Source organism: Microcebus murinus, chromosome 2 (genome assembly GCF_040939455.1).
Source record: "Microcebus murinus isolate Inina chromosome 2, M.murinus_Inina_mat1.0, whole genome shotgun sequence".
In the NCBI taxonomy this organism is placed as follows: domain Eukaryota; kingdom Metazoa; phylum Chordata; class Mammalia; order Primates; family Cheirogaleidae; genus Microcebus; species Microcebus murinus.
The window spans coordinates 43,554,200-43,576,236 of NC_134105.1; the positions used below are offsets into that span (position 1 = coordinate 43,554,200).

Consider the following 22,037-nt stretch of genomic DNA (forward strand, 5'->3'; position numbering starts at 1 on the left):
ACAAAATACCTGAAAATGAATTCAAAGTAATGATATTAAAGATCAGTGAGATACAAGAGAACACATGTAAACAATACAAATAAATCAGGAAACAATTTATTATCTGAATGAGAAATTCAACAGAGATATCAGAAAAAAGAACCAAAAAGAAATCCTAGAAGTAAAGAATTCAGTGAATGAAAAAAATGAATACAATTGTGAGCTTCAACAGACTAGACCAAGCAGAATTTCTGAACTTGAAGATAGGTCTTTTGAAATAACCTAATCAGACAAAAACAACAACAAAAAAATAGTAAAAAAGAACAAGGAGAGCCTACATGACATATGGGACACCACAAAGTGGCCAAATAGTTTAATTTGATGTTCCAGAAGGAAAAGAGATGGGCAAAGGCATATAACAGCTATTTAATGAAATAATAACTGAAAAATTCCCAAGTCTTGCAAGAGATGTAGATATCCAGATATGGGAAGTTCAAATATCCCCAAATAGCTTCAACCCAAAAAGGATTTCCCAAAGGCACACCACTGTCAACTTGTCAAAAACTCAGAGACAAAGAGAATTTTAAAAACAGCAAGAGAAAAGCAGACTAACAGCACATTTCTCAGCAGAAACCTCACAGGCCAGGAGATAATAGATGATACATTCAAAGTGCTGAAAAGGGATAAAATAACTTTCAGCCAAGAATGTTATACCCAGAAAAGCTATCCTTCAAAAATAGAGAAGAAATAAAGTCCTTCCCAGATAGGCAAAAGCTGAGGGAATTCATTACCAATATACAAGTCTGTCTACCACCATGAAAACACATGAAAGTTTAAAACTCACTGATAGAGCAGACACACAAATGAGAGAGAGAAAGGACTCAAATGTTACCACTACAGAAATCACCAGATCACAATGATAAACAGTTACAGAGAAAGAACAGAACAATAGATATACAAGAAAACAATTTTGAAAAATGGCAGGAATAAGTCCTCTTCTAACAATAATAATCTTGAACGTACATGGATTAAAATTCCCCACTTAAAAGATACCAACTGGCAGAATGGATAAGAAAACAGGACTCAATTATATGCTTTTTACAAGAAATTCACCTCACCTATAAAGACATATAGGCTGAACATGAAGAGATGGAAAAAGATATTTCATGCAAATGGAAACAAAAAGCAAGCAGGAGTAGCTATACTTAGATAAAACACACTTTATTTCAAAAACAATAAAAAGGGACAATGATGGTCATTATATAAAGGAATCAATTCATCACGAGTATTTAATAATTCTAAACATAGAGGCACTCAACACTGGAGCACCCAAATATATAAAGCAAATATTATTGGATCTAATAGGGAGAGACAGACTCCAATAATAGTTGGGGACTTCAACACCCACTCTCACCATTGGACAGACTATCCAGGCAGAAAATCAGCGAGTAAACATTGGATTTAAATTGCACTTTAGATCAAATGGCCTAATAGACATTTATAGAATATTTTATTCAAAAGCTCTAGGGTATACATTTTTCTCATCACACATGGAACATTCTCTAGGATAGACCATGTTAGGCTATAAAACAATTCTGAACAAATTTTGGAAAATCAAATCATATCTCAAATATCTTCTGAAACCACAATAGAACTAGAAATCACTTCAATAAGAGAAACTTTGGAAACTGTATAAATACATGGAAATTAAACATGTTCCTGAATGACCATTGAGTCAATGAAGAAATTAAGAAGGAAACCAAAAATTTCTTGAAGCAAATTAAAATTGAAACACAACATAATAAAACCTTTGGGATATAGCAAAAGCAGTACTAAGAGGAAAGTTTGTAGCAGTAAATGCCTACATCAAAAAAGTAGAAATATTTCAAATAACCTAATGATGCACCTCAAGGAACTGGAAAAGCAAGTACCAAACCAAAAATTAGTAGATGGAAAGAAATGATAAAGATCAGAGCAGAACTAATCAAATAGAGACTGAAAAAGAAAAAATCAAAAAAATGAAAAAAATTTTTAAAAAATTGATAAACTACCAGCCAGAATAACGAAGAAAAAAAGAGAGAAGATCCAAATAAAATTACAAATGTAAACGGAGAAATTACAACTCATACCATAGAAATACAAAGGATCATCAGAGACTACTATAAACAACTATATGCTAACAAATTAGAAAACCTGGAGGAAATGGATACATTTCTGGACACATGCAACCTACCAAAATCGAACCAGAAAGAAATGGAAAACTTGAACTGATGAATAATGAGTAATTGAATATAAAGTAATATTAAGTCTTCCAACAAAGAAAAGCTCAGGACCACGTGGCTTGATTACTGAATTTTACTAAACTTATAAAGAAGAATTTTTCTCACCAATTCTTCTCAAACTATTCCAAAAGACTAAAAGGAGGGAATTCTTCCTAACTCATTCTATGAGGCCAGAATTATCCCGATACAAAAACCAGACAAGGATACAACAACAAACTACATGCCAATAACCCTGATGAACATAGATGCAAAAATCATCAACAAAATACTAGCACACTGAATCTAACAACACATCAAAAATACAATACGCCATGACCAAATGGATTTATCCCAGGGATGCAAGCACGTTTCAACATGTACAAATCAATAAATGTGATACATCACATGAACAGGATGAAGGACAAAAACCATATGATCGTCACAGTAAAAGCAGAAAAAGCATTTGATAAAATTCCACATCCCTTTATGATAAAAACTCTCAACAAATTAGGCATAGAAGGAATATCCCTCAACATGATTAAGGCCATTCATGACAAACCCATAGCTAACATCATGGTGGGCAAAGCTAAAAGCCTTTCCTCTAAGAACTAGAACAAGAAAAGGATGCCCACTTTCATCACTCCTATTCAACATAATGCTGTAAGGCTTGTCAAGTACAATCAGGCAAGAGAAAGAAAAGGCATCCAAATTGTAAAATAAGTCCAGGTGTTCCTCTTTGCAGATGACATAATCTTGTATTAAGAAAAACTTAAAGACTCATCAAAAAACTGTTAGAACTGATAAATTCCGTAAAGCTACAGGATATGAAATCAACATATATAAATCAGTAGCATTTCTATACATCAATAATGAACTAGCTGAAAAAAAATAAAGAAAGCAATTCCATTTACAAGAGATACAAAAGAGTACATAGGAATAAATTTAACCAAAGAGATGAAAGACCTCTACAAGGGATATCACAAAACATTGGTGAAATAAGTTGAAAGGATCACAAATGGAAAGACATCCTATGTGCATGAATCAGAATATTGTTAAAATGATACTACTCAAAGCAATCTACAGACTCAATGAAATCCCTATCAAAATACCAATGACCTTCTTCACAGAAATAGAAAAAAGAATCCTAAAATTTGTATGGCAGTTCCCAGAGGTTGGGCAGAATGTATGTGTAGGGATGATGAAGAGAGGTTGGTTGATAGATATGAACACTGAAGTAGAAGAAATAAGTTCCAGTGTTCCATAGCACAGTGGGGCGACTATAGTTAACGACAATATATATTTCAAGATAACTAGAAGATTTGAAATGTTCCCCATACAAAGAAATGATAAATGTCTGAGATGATGGATATCCTACAAACCCTGATTTGATCATTACACATTGTATGCATGTTTCAAAATATCACATGTACCCCATAAACATACACAAATATTATATATTACTAAAAAATAAAAAATAGGATACCCCCAAATAAAATAAAACCATCATATTTTTTTCAGAAAAAAATAAAATAGACCATTACAACTATGAGAAAAAAGTTATGATAAAATGTGAATTTTGATAGCATCACCACAATGATGAAGTCCTGGGTGTGGGTGGGAATGATTAAGAAGAGCATTGAAGGAAGAACAGAAGAGATTTTCTATATCAGTATAGATATAGAAAATATATAGAAGATCCGAGGAACACAGCATTTAAGATGGGCGAAGACCTAGAAGTCACTGTCTTACACATGCAAAACCATTTAGGAGGAGTAGGCAAAGATGAGGAATAAGTAATGGAAACCTAGGAAAAGGTTAGTAATTTTTTCCTTTGGAGGATGGCATAGTCAACAGTTTAGCAGGGGTCCTCAAACTTTTTAAATAGTAGGCCAGTTCACTGTCCCTCAGACCATTGGAGGGCCAGACTATAGTTAAAAAAAAACTATGAACAAATTCCTGTGCACACTGCACATATCTTATTTTGAAGTAAAAATCAAACGGGCAAAAACACCCGCATGTGGCCCATGGGCCGTAGTTTGAGGACACCTGGTTTAAGGTATAGAGAAGCCTAATAAGGTAAACAATTAAAAAGTATTCACTGGATTTAGTAAAGGAGTTATTAATGATCACTTGTTATTCATTGTTTTCCCTTCTTAGTGGGGGGGAATATCTCAAGTTGACCTTTCATCCAGTATATAAACAAGGATCTGAAGAAATGGCTCTCTCACCGTATTTAATAAAGCATCACAAAATGGGTCACATAACATCTGGGATGACCATGATATATAAATTGACTTACTTTGACTCTTTTTCACTTAGGTCCACATCATCATAGATAGTAACTCCTTGAGGCCCAGGTTCTAGGGTGAAGATAGGATCAAAATAGTTCATTATTAGGTATGGTTTACATACTCTCTAACTTTCCAAATTATATACAATTACATATGTAATTATCCAGGTTACATCATAAAGCCTGTTTTTATCAAAATCTGATCAAAGAACAAAACAATGCTCCATTTGGGAAGATATTCAATTGGGGGGTTAAAAATTAGTGAGATGTCCTAGTATCTCAAACACATACATACGTGTGTGTGTTTGTAACAATTTGATTTCATGCCAAGTTTCAGAAAAATATGAGTTGCTGAAAGGTTCCCATCTTTCTGGAACTTGACAAAAATGTTATACTTCTAGAATAGTGAGAAGGCTTTTCTTAATTCCCAGAGGGAAAAACAGTTTAATAGAATTTTATTTTTTATTTATTTATTTTGGTGCATATTTTTAGACTTGTGGATAGAATTTTAATGTTGATTTTTCTAACATGATTTTTATTTCAAATCATTGGCAACAGCTCCTTTATAATAATCTTGCATAGCATTGAATCTTACTGCATAACCAAAATTAGAAATTTTCAGTTTAGGATATTTAAATTCCTTGGCACTCTACACAGATTTTCAGATGATTCACCATTTGAACAAGTGTGAAACATTCTGGCATAATTATTCATATTTCATATTCAATCATTCATAATTATTCATTGCTTTAGTCATTTTCTTTAATACCTTTAAATTTGGGTGAGGGTAAATGGATGTCTATTCTAAGTTGGCTTTAAAAAAAAAACACAGACCAAGGGTACATTGGGAGACTTGTGATTTTACCAGGTATATATAATCTTCATTTGTTATTTATCTCAGCAAACTCAAATTTGTGGAATATAATCATCCATCCATTCATTCATTCATTCATTCAGAGACAGAGTCTCACTTTGTTGCCCAGACTAGAGTGAGTGCTGTGGCATCAGCCTGGCTCACAGCAACCTCAGACTCCTGGGCTCAAGCAATCCTACTGCCTCAGCCTCACGAGTAGTTGGGACTACAGGCATGCGCCACCATGCCCGGCTAATTTTTTCTATATATATATTAGTTGGTCAATCAATTTCTTTCTATTTATAGTAGAGACAGGGTCTTGCTCTTGCTCAGGCTGGTTTCGAACTCCTGACCTTGAGCAATCAGCCCACGTTGGCCTCCCAGAGTGCTAGGATTACAGGCGTGAGCTACCACACCCGGCCTGATTTGTGGAATATAATATAAATTTGAATGGTCAAGTCAGAGTGATATCAAAGTAGCCACATGGCTACAGCACATTAAAAAAACAGAAAAAAAAAATCACATGGCCCTCTTTCACTGACAAATTCAATGTACTGAACATGTATTGAGAGCTCACTATGTATTAGGTACTCTGCTAATGTATACACTATTACTTCAATGGAAAAATAAACAATATTTCAGTGACCCATTCTTTTTTTTTTTTTAGCATATTCAGTGACCCATTCTTGATTCAGTTAGTGTACAGCCTGCAGCATGATCCTGTTCAACTTACTATATCTTAGTTAGGCTGTCAAATCCTTCAAGAGGCTGTGTAGTATGACGTGAAATGTGTGAGTTTCATAATAGAGAGACTTGATTACAAATCCTAGGTGACTCAAGTATGGATGTGGGTCCTAGAGCCTCCCTACAAAGGAATAACATTTATTTCTCTGGGATTTTAAGAAGAAAGCATCTACTCTAGGGTATGGTATTATAGTAGGTACTTAAGAAATATTATTCATCTTCCCTAAAGAAATATTGTGTGTAAAATATCTTCTTTGATTTTGATAGATCAATTTTTCATTAAATGTGGGAATGCAGGAAAGAGTACCACTTCTCTTTCCCTGCCCCTGAATATTCCAATGCTGAGTATTTTTTGGTCAGCAATAAACAAGTGTCACTTACCTAAATCAGGCAGTGAGATGGAAGATGCACTGTTGATTGACAAAAAACACGAAAGGGTTAAGAAAAAAAGCCATGTTTAGAAGAAATCGCTGATACATCTTAAACAACATACTGATGACTCCAGATTCCCCTTCTTACCCCGAGAGTCTCTGACTCCAAGAAAAAGGGGTTCTCATTGGTGTTAATAGATGTCACAAAGGTATAGGGAATGTTATGGGAACACAGAGGAGAGACAGGTAATCAAGGTTTGGGTGGAGAGTTTCAGGAAAGATATCCCAGAAGGGGTAATATTTGACCAAATTTTGATGGAAAACTAGACTTTTGATAATCAAAGAAGGTTGGGGGAAGGCAGATGCATTCCAGACCAATGAAATGTCAAGTTCAAAGCAAGAAGGCACAAGACACTATGGCAGAGTCTGAGATCTGCAGGGAGGTGTAAGGGGTGGGGTGAGAGATGGAACTGGAGAAGTAGAGTGGGGCAGTTATGAAGTATTTACTTGCTATGGAAGAGGATTCAATATTTGTTCTAAAAGTTATATGGGGATACTGGGTAGTTTTAGGAAGAGGAAATCAGATTTGCATTCTTATCTGGATCAAATATTTAAAGCACTGTAGATTATCATGCCAGTAATTTGCTCTCAGAAAACATCTAACTTGCTAAGATCAGAGTTTGCCTTTTTGCATAGGGTGTCACTGACCACAAGAAGTAAACTCTTCTTTCATAGTTAAGACTACAATTTATAAATTCCATATTCTGTTGGGATCTCTCAGTAGATCAAGATCTAACAGACAATTAGACTTAAAATCACAAAACTTTGAAGCTTTATAATTGAAAAGAACTTTAGGGTAGAATAACAATTCCATCTCAATATTGGTAATGACCTTGGGCCAATTATTTTGCCACCCCTTGTCCTCACAAAATAAAGATCGATATCTAAATATCTGTATATCTATACAGATGCTCCCTGACTTACGATGGTTCCACTTAGGATTTTTCCAGTACACGATGGTGCAAAAGTGATATGTGTTCAGTACAACCATTCTGTTTTAACTTTTAGTATAGTGTTAAATAAACTTCATGAGATATTCAATACTTTATTATAATTTTGCCCAAGCATAGGCTAATGTTAGTGTTCTGAATGTGTTTAAGGTAGGCTAGGCTAAATGACAATGTTCGGTAGGTTAAGTGTATTAAATGTATTTTTGACTTAAGATATTTTCAACCTATGGTGGGTTTATCAGGACATAACCCCATCATAAGTCAAGGAGGACCTGTATATCTATATCTGTCAGAGGAGTATCTCCAGAGACTCCCCAGTGCCCCTTCCATTGGATGCAGGAGAAAACTGAGACCCTGTGGATATAAAAAGGAAGTGATCTACCCACAGCTGCACACTGAATAAATGGCAGAACTGCAAATAGAACATAGAATTCAACCCCCTGCACCCCAATCTCCTAATGCTGGTGAATTTGGAACCTCCCCCAAAGACTGACAATTAGCCTAAGTTATCTCAGAGGGTGTTTTCCAGGTCTAAGATTTTGGCACACATGAACGATTCAGCTGAACAGTTCATCTCCCCTCTCCACACGCTGCAGCCCTCAAGGGAGACAAATCAAATATGGAGATGTGGGCAAATAAGAGTCGCTAGAACTTGTAGGGCCAAAAGAGCACAAAGAACATAATTAATAACAAAATGCTTAGTGATAACAACAGGAATAAATGCCAAGGATGATGAGGAATCCCTCCTGGAAAAAGAGATTAAAAGGGACTTTTTACCTTACATTTTCTTTTGACTTGGTTTTCTTCGTTTTAAATCTATTCCTTTCTTTCTTGAAGAATTTCTGCAGTCTTTTCAGTGCTTCTTTTCCATCTAAACTAAGAGGAATCAGAGGATATAAATAACATGGGATTTGAAAGAGTACTAGAGATGGAAGGTTGTATTAAAAAGGACCAGAGGCTTTGGTCTCATTTCCAAAACACATCATACCCAAGGATGTGCAAGAAAATGCCTTATCAATTTCTATGCTTTACTTCTTTAGTTCAATATGAAGTAGCACACACCAGTCAACTATGAAGGCAGTAATTATCTTTCAGTACAACTTTCAATACCCCAAATAGTCTCTATTTTGAAGAATTTATGAAGCAAAGTATTCCTTTTGGAGGAAAAGATAACTCAGTGTATGAACTGTCCTAGAAACGTATTATAGGAATTCCTGGCTCCTGAAATTCACATCACTGATTTTATTTACTGAGTAATACAACAGTAGTGATACATTGGTTGCCCAATTGATGACTAAAATTCTTACAAATATCATTTTGGGTTTTTTTTTTGCAGGGGGGGATGGCGAGGGAGTGATATACCCATGTCATCCTACCCAGGATACCCAGCTTAGGATCCCCTCTTTCCCTTTCAACTCTTAAACTTACTGTTTTTAACCACTGCTCTTGCTATTTTCCCTTCCATAATGTGTCCTAATAACTTTGATGAATAATGTCCATTTGAACAAATACTATTCTTAATAAAACTTAATTACTAGATATTAAACTTAAATCCTGGAGACAACCTTACTAAAACTTGCAAAGACACAGGTAAGTCATAATCATTGATTTGTTCCTGAAAGAAACAAAACTATAGAACTGAAACAAGTTTTATTGATATTTACTTCTCCTTTCTCATTTATTTCCTAGACAATATCAAAATCCTCTACTCTGGGAAATGGAGTTTTCTCAAAGGAGAAAGCAATGTGATTTAAAATTTATAGTATATGATTGTACACAATTACAAGTATACTACTGATCATAATGTAGTATTACAGTAGCTTATCACAAGTATGTGAATCCTTCCTAAAGGATGGTGATGGGGTAGAGGAGTCATTTCTTAAATTCTGGTTTTATTAAACAAACAGTAAATACCATTAGCCTACAAAACCAAGAAAGCAAGAAACTCACTCTATCTTTGAGTAGTTACTCCTTGTTTTGTAGACATCATCGTACATTTCTTCACTATTTCTCTCTGAAATTTAAAAAAAACTTTCATTCACTATAATGGCAATAGTTCAGACTCATATTTAACAAAAATTATCAGATACCTACTAGATGCTAGTTACTTTGATCATTCTTATAAGTAATTTTTATTGAAACTTATGCATGTGTTTAAAAGCATATGTTTTTTTAAAAAAAAAAAACCTATATAAAGTATGTAAAAATGAAAATTAAGACTCATTTCCACCCGATTCCAACTATGACCTGATTTAGCCAATGGAAGTTGGTTTATCAGTAGGTTCTTTCCTTCCACTCTCCCTCCTTTCTGTATTTAGTACAAAGCAATGGAAAACCAGACATATTTTGAATAATCTCTCCCTTCATAGAATGGCTTTATCCTAGTCCAAAACTTCATATACACAGTTATTATACTTTGAGTCAATCTTGACAACAGAGTTTAATGGAAAGAACATTAGATTAAAAGTCAGAATTTTCATGTTCAAAACTTGACACAGTGAGCTTAGAGATGCCCCAGTTTCCTTTTTAAAATGAAGGTACTGAGTTTAATTATCTCTAAGGTTGTTTTACCATCTAAAATTCTGGGATTCTAAGGACAAAACAAAACAGTAAATTTGATTATCCCTCCTCTATTACTTTTTCTAAAATTTGTTTATCTTTCAATTAACAAATATTGTATGTATTTATGGTATTTAATATGATGTTTTAATAATTGTAAACAGTGTGGGATGACTACGCTAATTAACGTATCCATTATTTAACTAAACATGTTATTAACATAACATGGTTATTTTTTATGGTGAGAACCTTTAAAATCTATTCTCTTAGCAATTTTTAAGTATATAACACATTGTTATTAACTGTAATCGCAGTGTTGCACAACAGATCTCCTGCTCCTATTCCTTCTAATTAATATTTGTGTCCTTGGATCAACATGTTTTTCATTTACTCATTCCTTCATTCAACACATATTTTTTGAATTTTAACCCATACCTGGAATTATGCTTGGGGCCGGGGAAAATGGTATGCATAAAGAAGGTAATAATCTATTAATAGGAAGGGATACAGTTAATCAAAGAATCACATAAATATAAATTACACCTGTGACAAGTCCTATGAAAAAGAGGTCCATGGTACTATGAGATTGTACACCAAGGAAATATCCCCTCAGGGAATAATGATTGAGCTGATATCAGAAGATTAAGAGCCAGTTAAAAGTAAAGGGTCTCAGGAGAGGAAAGACCTTTCCAGGAAGAGGGAAAGGAGTAGCACATGAAACACCTGCAGTGGGAGCTTGGCACATATTAAAAGCTAAAAGAGATCAGCACAAGTGGATCTCAAAGATGAAACTGACTATAGTATGAGCTGAGGCTGCACAGGCAAGTAAGGGCAGACCAGTAAAGGCCCGTAGGCCACGTTGAAGTCAATCCTAAAGTACTGTGAAGACATGAAAGTGTTTTAAATAAAAACATTCCTGTAATCAGATTTGGATCATGAAAAGATCAGGAGAAAAGCAAATTCCAATGAAGTTGCTTTTTACTATAAGAATACATTTAACCGGCATCCTCACCTTCCTGATTCTAAATGCATTTACTAGAACATAATAACTTGGACCACTTCTCATAGCTTACTATCACCCTAGCGAGTTGGTATTATTAAAAACATGTATAAATAAGACACCTTATCACTAATCAGCCATAGAAGCACTCTTCAATTCCTACTGGCAGTTTTAGAAACGTCTTCCTATACTTACCACTGTCTGAGGCAAATGAGTTAGAGAAGTCTGACTTTGGTCTGTGGGGACAAAAGATACAAAGAGCATTTTTGTACCTTTAAGGTCTCATCACATTCATCGTGCTGAATGGCTGGAATGTACTTACGTTTCTCTCCTAGGGTATTCAACATCATCATATGTCTCCTCTGAGATGGTACTTGACTTGAAGGCTTCTGGGTGTGGGGTTTCTTTAGTTGCCTGTAAAGCCTCCACATATCCATCTGCAAGGAAAACAGAAATCCCCGGAAGGACATCTCATCAGCTGCTATCACACACACTCACACACACACACACACACACACACACACACACACACACCATTCAATGGAGACAAAAATAGGAAAAGGCAGATTAAATGTGCTAAAACTGGATTATAGTCTTGGTAGGTCTGATCCTTAGAAAGGCCACTTCATCTTGCAGAGCCTAAGGTGTGATTCTGTAAAGTTGGAGGCAATGATAACAACGCTGACTCTTATGTGATAGTGGCAAGAATTAAATATATATTTATGAAGGGTGCTAGTTACCTAGTAAACTAGTAACTCTCCCTCTTCTTTGATGGTTCTTCCTTTAATCCCTGACCTCGAATGTTGAAGTCCTCCAGGGTATATCCCTGGGGCTTCTCTCTCTACATCTAGATGACCTTATCCAGTCTTGTGGCATTTTTTTCTTAAAGCAAAATATCTTAGACAAGTTGACTGAGCACGTGTCCACATAAATGATGGAACTAACCAAAGTATAGTGTGCCAGATTGAAAAATGTATAGGGACTGTTTGTGTAAGTAGCTAAATGCTCGTGTACTTCATAGAGCCATAAATTTATCATAACCATAAAATTGCTACTTCTTCATCAGTTGGCCATGGTTAACACTTAGGGTATGGCTAATTCATAACCATTTTCAGACATGAACTATTAATCAGAAATAAGAAGTAATATGCTTGAGAAATAAATAAGCAAATCAATTTGTATGTATTTTTATAATTAAATGAACCAAGCAACAAGTTTAATTTTCTGACAAAAAATCAATTAGCATGTAGGCACCAAACCGTCTCAGTGAATATCAGCTCCCAGTAAAAAAGAAATAAGATCAGTAAATCTCTCTACCACAAAACAAAGATATTGAACACACAGTTGCTTAATTCTGAGTTTAAGACTTTTTTTTTTCTTTCTCAATCCTTCCTTTTGGCTGAGGCAAATGCAAAACTTTATGGCTTCCTTTAAAAAACATAGACAACTCTCAAATTTACATCTCCAATTTAGGCATCTCTCAAAAATTTTAGATACCCCATCAGCCTTCACACCATTTCCATTTGGTTGTCTAAACATATTATGTTCCAAACCAAACTCATAATTTCTCTCTGCAAGTTTGCTCTTCCTGAAGTCTATTCAAACTCAGTAAAAGGGGCAATTCTATCCTTCCTGTTGCTCAGGCTCAAAACCTTGGAGACATCCTTGATTTGTTTCTTTCTCATATCTCTCCTCCTCCGATCCACAGCCATCTGTCGGCTCTACTTTCAGACTATATTCTGAATCCAAACACATCTTAACAACTCTATCATGGTACCCTCCTCCAAGCTACCATCATCTCTCACCTAAATTATTGCAATAACCTCTTAACAGGTCTCCCTGATTTATTCTACATTCTATTTTCAAGAGAGCAGCCAGATGAGTCTTTAAAATGCAAGTCAGATCATGCCTTTCTTGAGCTCAAAAGCTTTTAATGGTTTTTGAAAACTCATTTGGAGTAAATGCCAAAGTTCTTGCAATGGTCTACAAGAGCCCCTTGTTGTCTCTCTGACTTCATCTCCTACTACACTCTTTCATTCACTCTGCTGTAGCCACACTGGCCTCCTTGCTGTTCTATCAACACAAGGCAGGCTCCTGCATCAGGGCATTTGCACTTCTTTTTCCCTCTTCCTAGATTCATATCCCAGATATATATATATATGGCTTTCTTTCTATTTAAGGTCTTTGAGGTCATTCATGAGCACTTTAGAATGACAACTTCCACCACCTCCTTTTGCCTCCTTCTCTTTCTTTGCTGTATTTTTTTCTCGTAATATTTACAACCATTCCATGTAGTGGATATTTTATTGTTTATATATTTATTATCTGTCTCCCCTATTCAGAAAGTAACCTCCATGAGGATAGGATTTTCTGTTTTGTTTTCTGCTATACCCTCAGTACCTAGAATAGTGCCAGACACATGAAAGGCATGAAAACATTTTTTGAACATTGAGTGATTTAAATGCATGCATCTTCCAACTAGTGAATTTAGTGTATTACATTTATGGTGTTTACTAATTTTAAAATTTATACCTACTATCTTATTACATATTTTTATTTTCTATTTTTCTTATCTTCATCTTTCTTCACTTTTCTTCATTCTTTTTTTTCTTTTCTATTTGTTTGGAAAGTATATGTACCATTTCTATCTTTTAATAGTTACCCATAAGGATAACCAATATCCCAACTTCTAATACCAGGGGTACATTCTGCTTATTTTTGAACTTTATATTAATAAAATCATTCCGTACGTACGCTTTGGTGTCACCTTTCATTCAATATTATATCTGTGAGATTCATCCATGTTGTTGCTTATAGTTGTAATTTGTTCATTCCCATGACTTTAGTCCATTGTGTGATTATACTATGTCTATTCTACTTTTGATGGTCTTTGGCCAGTTTCCAGTTTGGGGCTATTATAAAAACTTTTGCTATGAACATCTTGTATATGTGTTTTGGTGAATTAAAGTATGCATTTATGTTGGGTATATATATATAGACATGGAATTGCTAGGTCACAGAATTAGCATGTGTTAGACTTTAATACTGCCAAACAGTTTTCCAAAATGATTATCCCAATTTACAGTCTCCACACAGAATGAGAGTTCTAGTGGCTCCATATCTTAACTAACACATGATATATTTAGTCTTTTTATTGTAGCCAGTTTAGTGGGCAGGTTGTGATATTGCATTGTAGGTTTCATTTGCATTTCTCTGAGGGTTAATGAAGTTGACCTTTTATAGTGTATTTGCCTTTTGGATGTTCTTTTTGGTGAAGTAACTGTTCAATATTTTCCCAATTTCACTATACTTCTTTTTTTCTGATTGGTTTCTATTTTATATTTTCTGAATACAGGATGTTGATAGAAGATTTATATATTCTAAATATGAGTCCTTTATCAAATATATATATATATAATGCAAATATCTTCTCCTACTCAGTGACTTCCTTATCACTGTTTTAATGATATCTTTTGATGAATATATCCTAGCTCTTCTAACATTTTTAAGACCAAAACAGATCAACATTGTGACTGTTCCCAATTAAAAACCTTAAAATATTTTAGTCACCTTTTCAACATATGTACTATGAATGCTCAATATTTTATAATATTTTAGTCCTTTCCCTGCAATTTTATGTAATTATTTTATTCAGCTGATACTTTTACTTAGCTTTCTTTCTTGCATCCAAAACTTTCTCTCTGGGATTATTTTCCTTCTGCCTGATGTATGTGCTTTAGAATTTCCTTCAGTGCATTTCATTTGGTCAATAAAATATCCCAGTTTTTATTTGTCTGAAAAATATCTTTTTTTTTTTTTTTCATTTTTGATTGAAAAGCAGTTTCCCTGGGCATAAAATTCTGAATAGAGATTTAAAACTTTCAGCAGAATTGTATTCTGGTTACATACTCTTCTTGAGAACTCAGCAGTCAGAACTCAGCTGTTCTTTGTAGGTGACTGGTCTTGTCTTTTGTCTGTTGTTAATGTTATTTAAGATACTCTCTTTTATGGTCTTTAGTTTCTCTAAGCTATAGCTAGGCTTCTTGTATTTTTCCTGAGAACTTTAGGGTGTCTAGATATACAAATTTATATCTCTCAATAATTTTGGAAAATTATCAGATATGTCTTTTATCTATTATTTCCTCTTTCTCATTTTTTTTCTAGTGTCCTTTTCTGGAACACTGATTTTATTGTTATTTTAAGACTTCTCATTACCAATGACCTCAATACCAAATGATCTCTGATGTCAGGGGTACCCACAGTATACTGTGGGAGACAACACATAAATTATGAATTATAATGTAAGGTATGCTGTTCTCTTTTTCATTCTTTTTTATCATTTTTCCCTGTGGAATGAATTTTTAATAATCTCTTTAGATTTATCTTTAGTTCACTAATTTCCTCTTCAACTGCAGATAATCTGATGTATAATTCAAACACTGTTTCATTGTCAATTTATCATTTCTTCTTCAAATATTTAAAAATATGTTTATTCCCTGTTCATATTCTTCTCTCATTAGAAAACATTAAATGTCTCAAGTTTTGTGTCTGATAATTCTAACATCTGTAATATAGGTTTTGTTCTGCTGTTAAAGTGCTGGTTTTCACTCACTGTGAGTTGTGTCCTTGTGTGTTAGTGATTTTTGACTGTTGGCTATTAATTTTTTAAAGAATATTTTTTGAGAATTATTTGAAACCTGGGATAAAAGTCAGGATTCAGAGGTCAGTAAAATCCCTCTAGGCAAAAGCTAGCTTTGGCCCTCACTTCAGGGCTCCTGGTTACTGCACATCCACGGATGTTTTCTTTTTATATCAGTTCTGTGATACTTTCATGAATGTTTAAAACAATGTATTCTTCACTTTACCTGCTTCAGTTAAGAGAATCATTTATACTGCCTAGTCTACCATATTCTCACAAACTGAAGTTTGATTTATTTTCTTTTTTTTCCTAATTGAACTCTTGTTTATATTTATTTATTTATTTTATTTTTCTTTTTTTTTTTGAGACAGAGTCTCGCTTTGTTGCTCAGGCTAGAGTGCGTGCCATGGCGTCAGCCTAGCTCACAGCAACCTCAAACTCCTGAGCTCAAGCAATCCTCCTGCCTCGGCCTCCCAAGTAGCTGGGACTACAGGCATGTGCCACCATGCCCAGCTAATTTTTTCTATATATATATTAGTTGGCCAACTAATTTCTTTCTATTTATAGTAGAAACAGGGTCTCACTCTTGCTCAGGCTGGTTTTGAACTCCTAACCTCGAGCAATCCGCCTGCCTAGGCCTCCCAGAGTGCTAGGATTACAGGCGTGAGCTACCATGCCTGGCCTATTCTTTCATTCAACAAATTTTGTTGGATATGTCTGGTGTGCCAGACACTGTGCCAGGTTACAGAAATAAAAATACCAAATGATCTCTGATGTCAAAGTGCCCACAGTGTACTATGGGAGACAGCACGTAAATCATGAATTGTAATGTAAGGCATACTATAATTTTGCAGAAAAAGAAAATAAATGAAGAGAACTAACAATTATTTAACCTATGAACCAGAGGCTTTTTGCATCGACAAATAGCCCTAGGAAATTAGTAGTTTTATTCCTATTTCCACAGGAAAGTAAGTAAATTTCCCAAAATTACAAGGTTAGCATTAATATATAGTGGCCCTGGATCCCAGAAATGCTTGACTCCAAATGCTAATACAGAAAGGTGGTCATTCTGTTGCTAAGTGTCATGGAAACAGAGAGGAGTGAGGAATTATGCATTCTGGAGACTAGGAAAAAGAAAGATGGATAGGAGCTTATTGAAGCCTCAGAAGTAGTGACTTTGGGGATAGATCTTGAAGGATGAATAGGACACCAGTAGGCACAGAATGGGTAAAAAAGGCATTCCAGATAGAGGAAGGAGCTCAAGCAAAATTATACACATGACACAGTCAGTAAACTGAGACTAGCACAGAGAATAAGCAGGGAAGGAGGTATGTGCCACAGATGAGGCCAGCTATATTGGGTACAGATTTAAGGGGCCTTGAATCTATCTTATAAGCACTGAAAATTTATTCTTCCCATAATTCTGATTATAACACATGAAATGTCAGTAGCTTGCCATGGCTTATTGGGATAGAGTGGATACCTGTTCTGTCTACCCAGCAACTACTATTTTTTTTTTTTAAATAACAGCCATCTTGTTTCCCTTGAGGAATCCTCCAAGCCCATGAGTATGTAGTATTGGTAGAACTGACTTCCCCTACCTCCTGGGATGAGTTGATGGTATATGCTGGACCAATCAGAGCACTGTATCCCTTATCTTAAATGATTGGTTCAGGGATAGGATGTGACCCAATCAAAACCAATAAGACCCATATCTGGGTCTTTTCTTAAAATAGTTGGGAAGATAAAAGTTTCTAATTTTCCTCCAGGTTCCTAAGAGAGTAAGTTGCAAGCCTGTTGTTGCTGGATGCCACCTCGCCCCCTTAAGGGTAGAATTTGCCTGAAAATGGAGCCAACCAAGAAAGGAGCAAAGCCAGGAATAGAAAAAGTGATACTGAGCCCCTGTGATACTGTTTGTGTCCCTGGATCCAACCATGTCTAGACTATGTGCTAGCTCCCTTTCTGTTTTTGTTGTTGTTCAACACTGTATGCTTTGATTACTGTTGCTTGCTATCAAAAGACCTGACTGACATGAAGGTAAAATGGCAACCTGAATAAAGTCAACAAATGATACCATATAATGTCATCAGTGTGTCAACGATGTGGCCCTACAAAGACAATGGGAGCTAATAGATATAAAAAGAAAAGAACATGCATTTGCTGAGCACCTGTCATGTGACATACTGTTGGATTTGGTCCTCATAAAAGCCCTGTGAAGTCCATATTGTGATCCCTGTTTATCAATGAAGAAATTGAGCTGTAGGAGCATGAAGTCACTTACCACATGGCTGGTAAGTCTTAGAGCCTAGAATTGAACTCACATCCTCTGCTTCTACATTCAGTGCTCTTTCTGCTATTGCACATCTGCCTCACTGGGTCCAGTTACTCAGTACATAACAGATGTTCAGTAAATATTTGTATTAAAATCTTGGCCATGCTCAGCTTTAAAACAATCTGATGAAGAAGATCAGAAAGAAATGCAGCTTACCATGGCCTTGGGAGTGCCTGGCCAGCTTCGGGCCCTCAGGGGAGACCTTTGTCCGGGTAATGTCAGTTGCAGCATCCTGTTTCCCAGCCAGCATGGTCCTTTCACCTCTGTGGACATTGGTCATCTGGATCTTCCCAGGTGTCCCCTCATAAGCATCACTCTAAATATATACAACAGGGAGAGTGCTGCAGGGCTCTGAGTTATCCAATCAGTTCTTCGCTAACTCGCGCTGCTCTTCATTCATTCATTCCTCATGGATAACAGTTATTTTCATTCATGTAATGCTGTGTTATGAGACTCTGCAGATCATGTCCCTCACTTACCTCTGAATGGCCAGCGAATGTCTGGCACAGAGGCCGTGCAAGGGAGGGAGGCAGGATATAAGGGAGCTGTGACAACAGGGCAGGCCCTTTGTGTGTTCTGTCTCAATCTTGCCTCCCCACAGGGAACATCATTAGTGCCCTTCACAAAGAGCTTAGAGAGGTTAAATAACTGCTCTTTGGTCCCACACTGAGTAATCTCCAGAGGCAGGACTTGACCCCACAGGCCTATACTCTTGACTGCAAAGGGGTGCTGTGTATTCCTTCTCCTTTCCTTTTTGCCTGACTTTTTGTCTTTCCACCCACCATTCTTCTGTTCCTACTCATCTCTTTCTGCACCCTCTCCCTCCGGCATTTGTCAAATACTTACTGAAGGTGAGAGGACATGCTATGCTCTGGAAGTAGAGACATGCGGTGGACAGAGCATCTCACACACAGGTCATGGAGACAACACACACAAACGATTAGTTAGGGTATAATGAGAGGAGTGTCCTTTACAGCGGTGTGACTCACTGCCATGGAAACAGAACAGGGAGGCTGGTTCTCTCGGCTGGGAGACAGGGTTGGAGAAGACTTCAAAAGGCAGGTGTTTTGAAACTGTATTTTCTAAAATGCACATAGGAGATGTGTAGAGGGGATAAAGGAGTCCCGGATAAAGCGAATCAGCATGAGCAGAGGCACGGGGGATTTGGAGAGTTGTTAATGTACGTAAAAGGGTGGCATGGAGGCTGCTGCAGAGGGAAGAGTTGAAGGAAAGGGGGGAAGAGATGGGGAAGAAAGACCGGAGAGGAGGCTGAGGAGAGAGGAGACAGCAGGGCTGAGTTGTGAAGGATCCTGAACACCAGGCAAAGAGCTCGCACCTTATTTCTTAACCACAGTGAGCCAGGCAAGGGAGAGACCTGATCAGACTTACATTTCACAATGACCTGGATAGACTGATGGAAGCGATACTGGAGACATAGAAAACTAAAACCCTTTTGGCCAACTAAGTGTCTTTTAATAGCCCAGTGAGAATTAGAGAAGGGCCACTATCCTTCTGACTACAGCAGAGTAGACGTGAGGACTGACTATGACAATCCCAATGTACTTAATAGATGCAAGGCATGGATTATCCTGACTTTTTGGTGGGATCTTGGGCAAACTGCAAGCAGAACAAGAGAAGGGCCATTTTCAGTCACACAGCCAAGATTGAAATTTTTTAAATGGAGAAAAATGACAAGAAAGTAATAAAGTCAATATTTTATACAGATATAGCGACCACCATCATTCAATGCAGTCCCTTAATGAATGCTGTCCCATCATCTCACATATCCCAAATAACACTTACCAATTTCCAAAACTCAAGCCTACTCCATAAAAGAGGGATGTGACCTTTGGCAGTAGCCCAAGCCCATTTCTGGCTCATACCATGTAGCCAGCACTGAAAAAGAGCTTTTTCATGGCCAGTCTCCCTAGTCATGTTGCTCTACTGCCTTTCTTTTATGCTCCTGATCAACCCCTTCCTGATCTCTAGCCTCCACACTCATTTATGGCCTTGCCCAGCACCCTGGCCTTGACTCTCAGTGCTGCTCCCCTGACTCTGGACCCTGACTTTCTTAATTAGTGACTTACTCCATCCTTTGAATTATGCTTCCTGGTGATACTCTGTAAGCACCCAACACGGTCCAGCCTGACCTCTGGACTTATACACCAGTTCCAGTCCACATCGCCAACATGTTCTTTGATTTACCCCAGCCCTGCAGATGGCACTGAGGAAATCTGATATTAAAAGAAAGGCAAGTCTCAAATAAGTATCTATGATATATTGAGCACTGGTAGTGGCTCTGGTGGTATCTATAGTCTAAACCTCCTACCACGCTAACTACTTTGGTGGGGATAGTGGCAATTGCGTGCAGATACACACACACATGCATGATGTTTAATATTAATAAAAGCAACAATACATTTCATTTTTATAGTAGCTTATAGATTACAAAGCACTGTCGTGCTCATTCATTTATTTTATCATCACAAACAAGGTAGGATAGGGATGGGAGTGGGGATGGTAGTTGGATAGGGATTCTTTATTCTCATTTCACAGATGAGATGACTGAGCTCAGGGACAAGTCACTCTTCTAAGCAAGGCTTGGGGCACAAAATTTAAGGAGGTCCCCACTCCAGGGTGGTGCAGATGCAGGAGCAGCACCTACGAGTGAGCACTGCTCTACATTTTACACTCTGTCTGCCTTGCTGAACTCACTCTAGTCCCAACCCTGCTTCATGGCTAATAAGTAGAAAACTGGGGGCTAGAACTCAGTGTTATTGTCACATTCATTTCCTTGACAAAATGCCCAACACCCATTGCATCTTCTAACTCTGTCTCTCTGTGTGTCTCAAGCTATAAAAAGTCACTCCCATGAACTGTGTGTTGCAGGTCTGAACTGTACCATTGGCCAGGAACTCTAGAACACAGGTACCTTGAAACGACGGTTTGAATGTGGATCCTTTTCTGTTTTCAGAGGTTCCATTTCACAGGGCTCTTTATCCTTCATTTTTTTATCTTTATCCTCATGTTTAGGGCTGAAATGTGAAGAGATACCAGGGGAAAAGTGAAGCTTAGAGTATTTAGATGATAGTGTATTGCTCAATCATAAATAAAATAAATGGGAAATATTAATTTAAACAGAGATGAATCATTTAAGGGGACCATGATCAGATCAATCATATAAATAGCTCCCAGAGTTTCTGCCTGTTCCAGTCAATTGATAAGAGTATCAATTCCTGCTTAAAATCTTCTCACACCCCATTGCCTAAAGGACAAAATCTAAGTCGCATTGTGATGTAGCTCCTACCTTTATTTTGAAGCCCATTTTCATCTGTTCCTTCCCTCCACTTTTGCTTGAGTCTAGACTCTCATAATTCCCCAAACCCACCACCCTATTTGAGCAACTCTCCCTTTTTATTATTGATAGCTATTTCTTTTGTCAGGCATATCTTCCATATCTTATATTGCTAGCAAGCACAACACCCTTTTCGGTTTGTCTCAATCATCTTACCTCTCAGAATCTTTCCCTGATTCTCCCAAGCAGTCACACCTTCTCTGCTCCCCTTAAGTTGTGGTATAATACATCTGTCTATGGACCCATCTCCAATTCCTCCACTTTGCCTTGTCAACTACCTAAAAATCAAGTTATAAAGAGGCAGAATTATCTTTTTCACGCATGTATCCCCAGCACTAATGTTGTGGGATTCATGGTAGGGATAGCTCCTTGCAGGGCATGGAATGGTATTCACCTAGTACGCCCTAATGCAATGAATGACTAGCATGCACCAGTATATGGATACCAGCTGCAGTAGAGGAGCGTGTGAGAGAGTCAAGGTAAATGATGTCATGAAAAAGAACAAGGACAGAATGCTGGAGAACACTGACATCATCCATGTGAGAACTTCTGTTTCTGGCATAATGAACTAGATCAATGGTCTCCAACCTTTTTGTCACCAGGAGCCAGTTATATAGAAGACAATTTTTGCACAGACTTGGCGG

At 36.7% G+C, this 22,037-nt stretch overlaps 1 protein-coding gene across 2 annotated transcripts in view; it reads right to left on the reverse strand.

The window, feature by feature from the left end:
- FYB2 (FYN binding protein 2) overlaps positions 1-22,037 on the reverse strand; it is a 122,098-nt gene that overhangs the window by 35,900 nt on the left and 64,161 nt on the right. For both annotated transcript variants that reach the window (XM_075998647.1, XM_012785117.3), the window contains exons 8-15: positions 20,971-21,073; positions 18,195-18,354; positions 11,390-11,504; positions 11,263-11,303; positions 9,459-9,522; positions 8,286-8,384; positions 6,509-6,537; positions 4,540-4,600 (exon numbers count right to left, since the gene is read on the reverse strand). In XM_075998647.1, the coding sequence (XP_075854762.1) occupies positions 4,540-4,600; positions 6,509-6,537; positions 8,286-8,384; positions 9,459-9,522; positions 11,263-11,303; positions 11,390-11,504; positions 18,195-18,354; positions 20,971-21,073 (672 nt within the window). The remainder of the gene's footprint in view (positions 1-4,539; positions 4,601-6,508; positions 6,538-8,285; positions 8,385-9,458; positions 9,523-11,262; positions 11,304-11,389; positions 11,505-18,194; positions 18,355-20,970; positions 21,074-22,037) is intronic.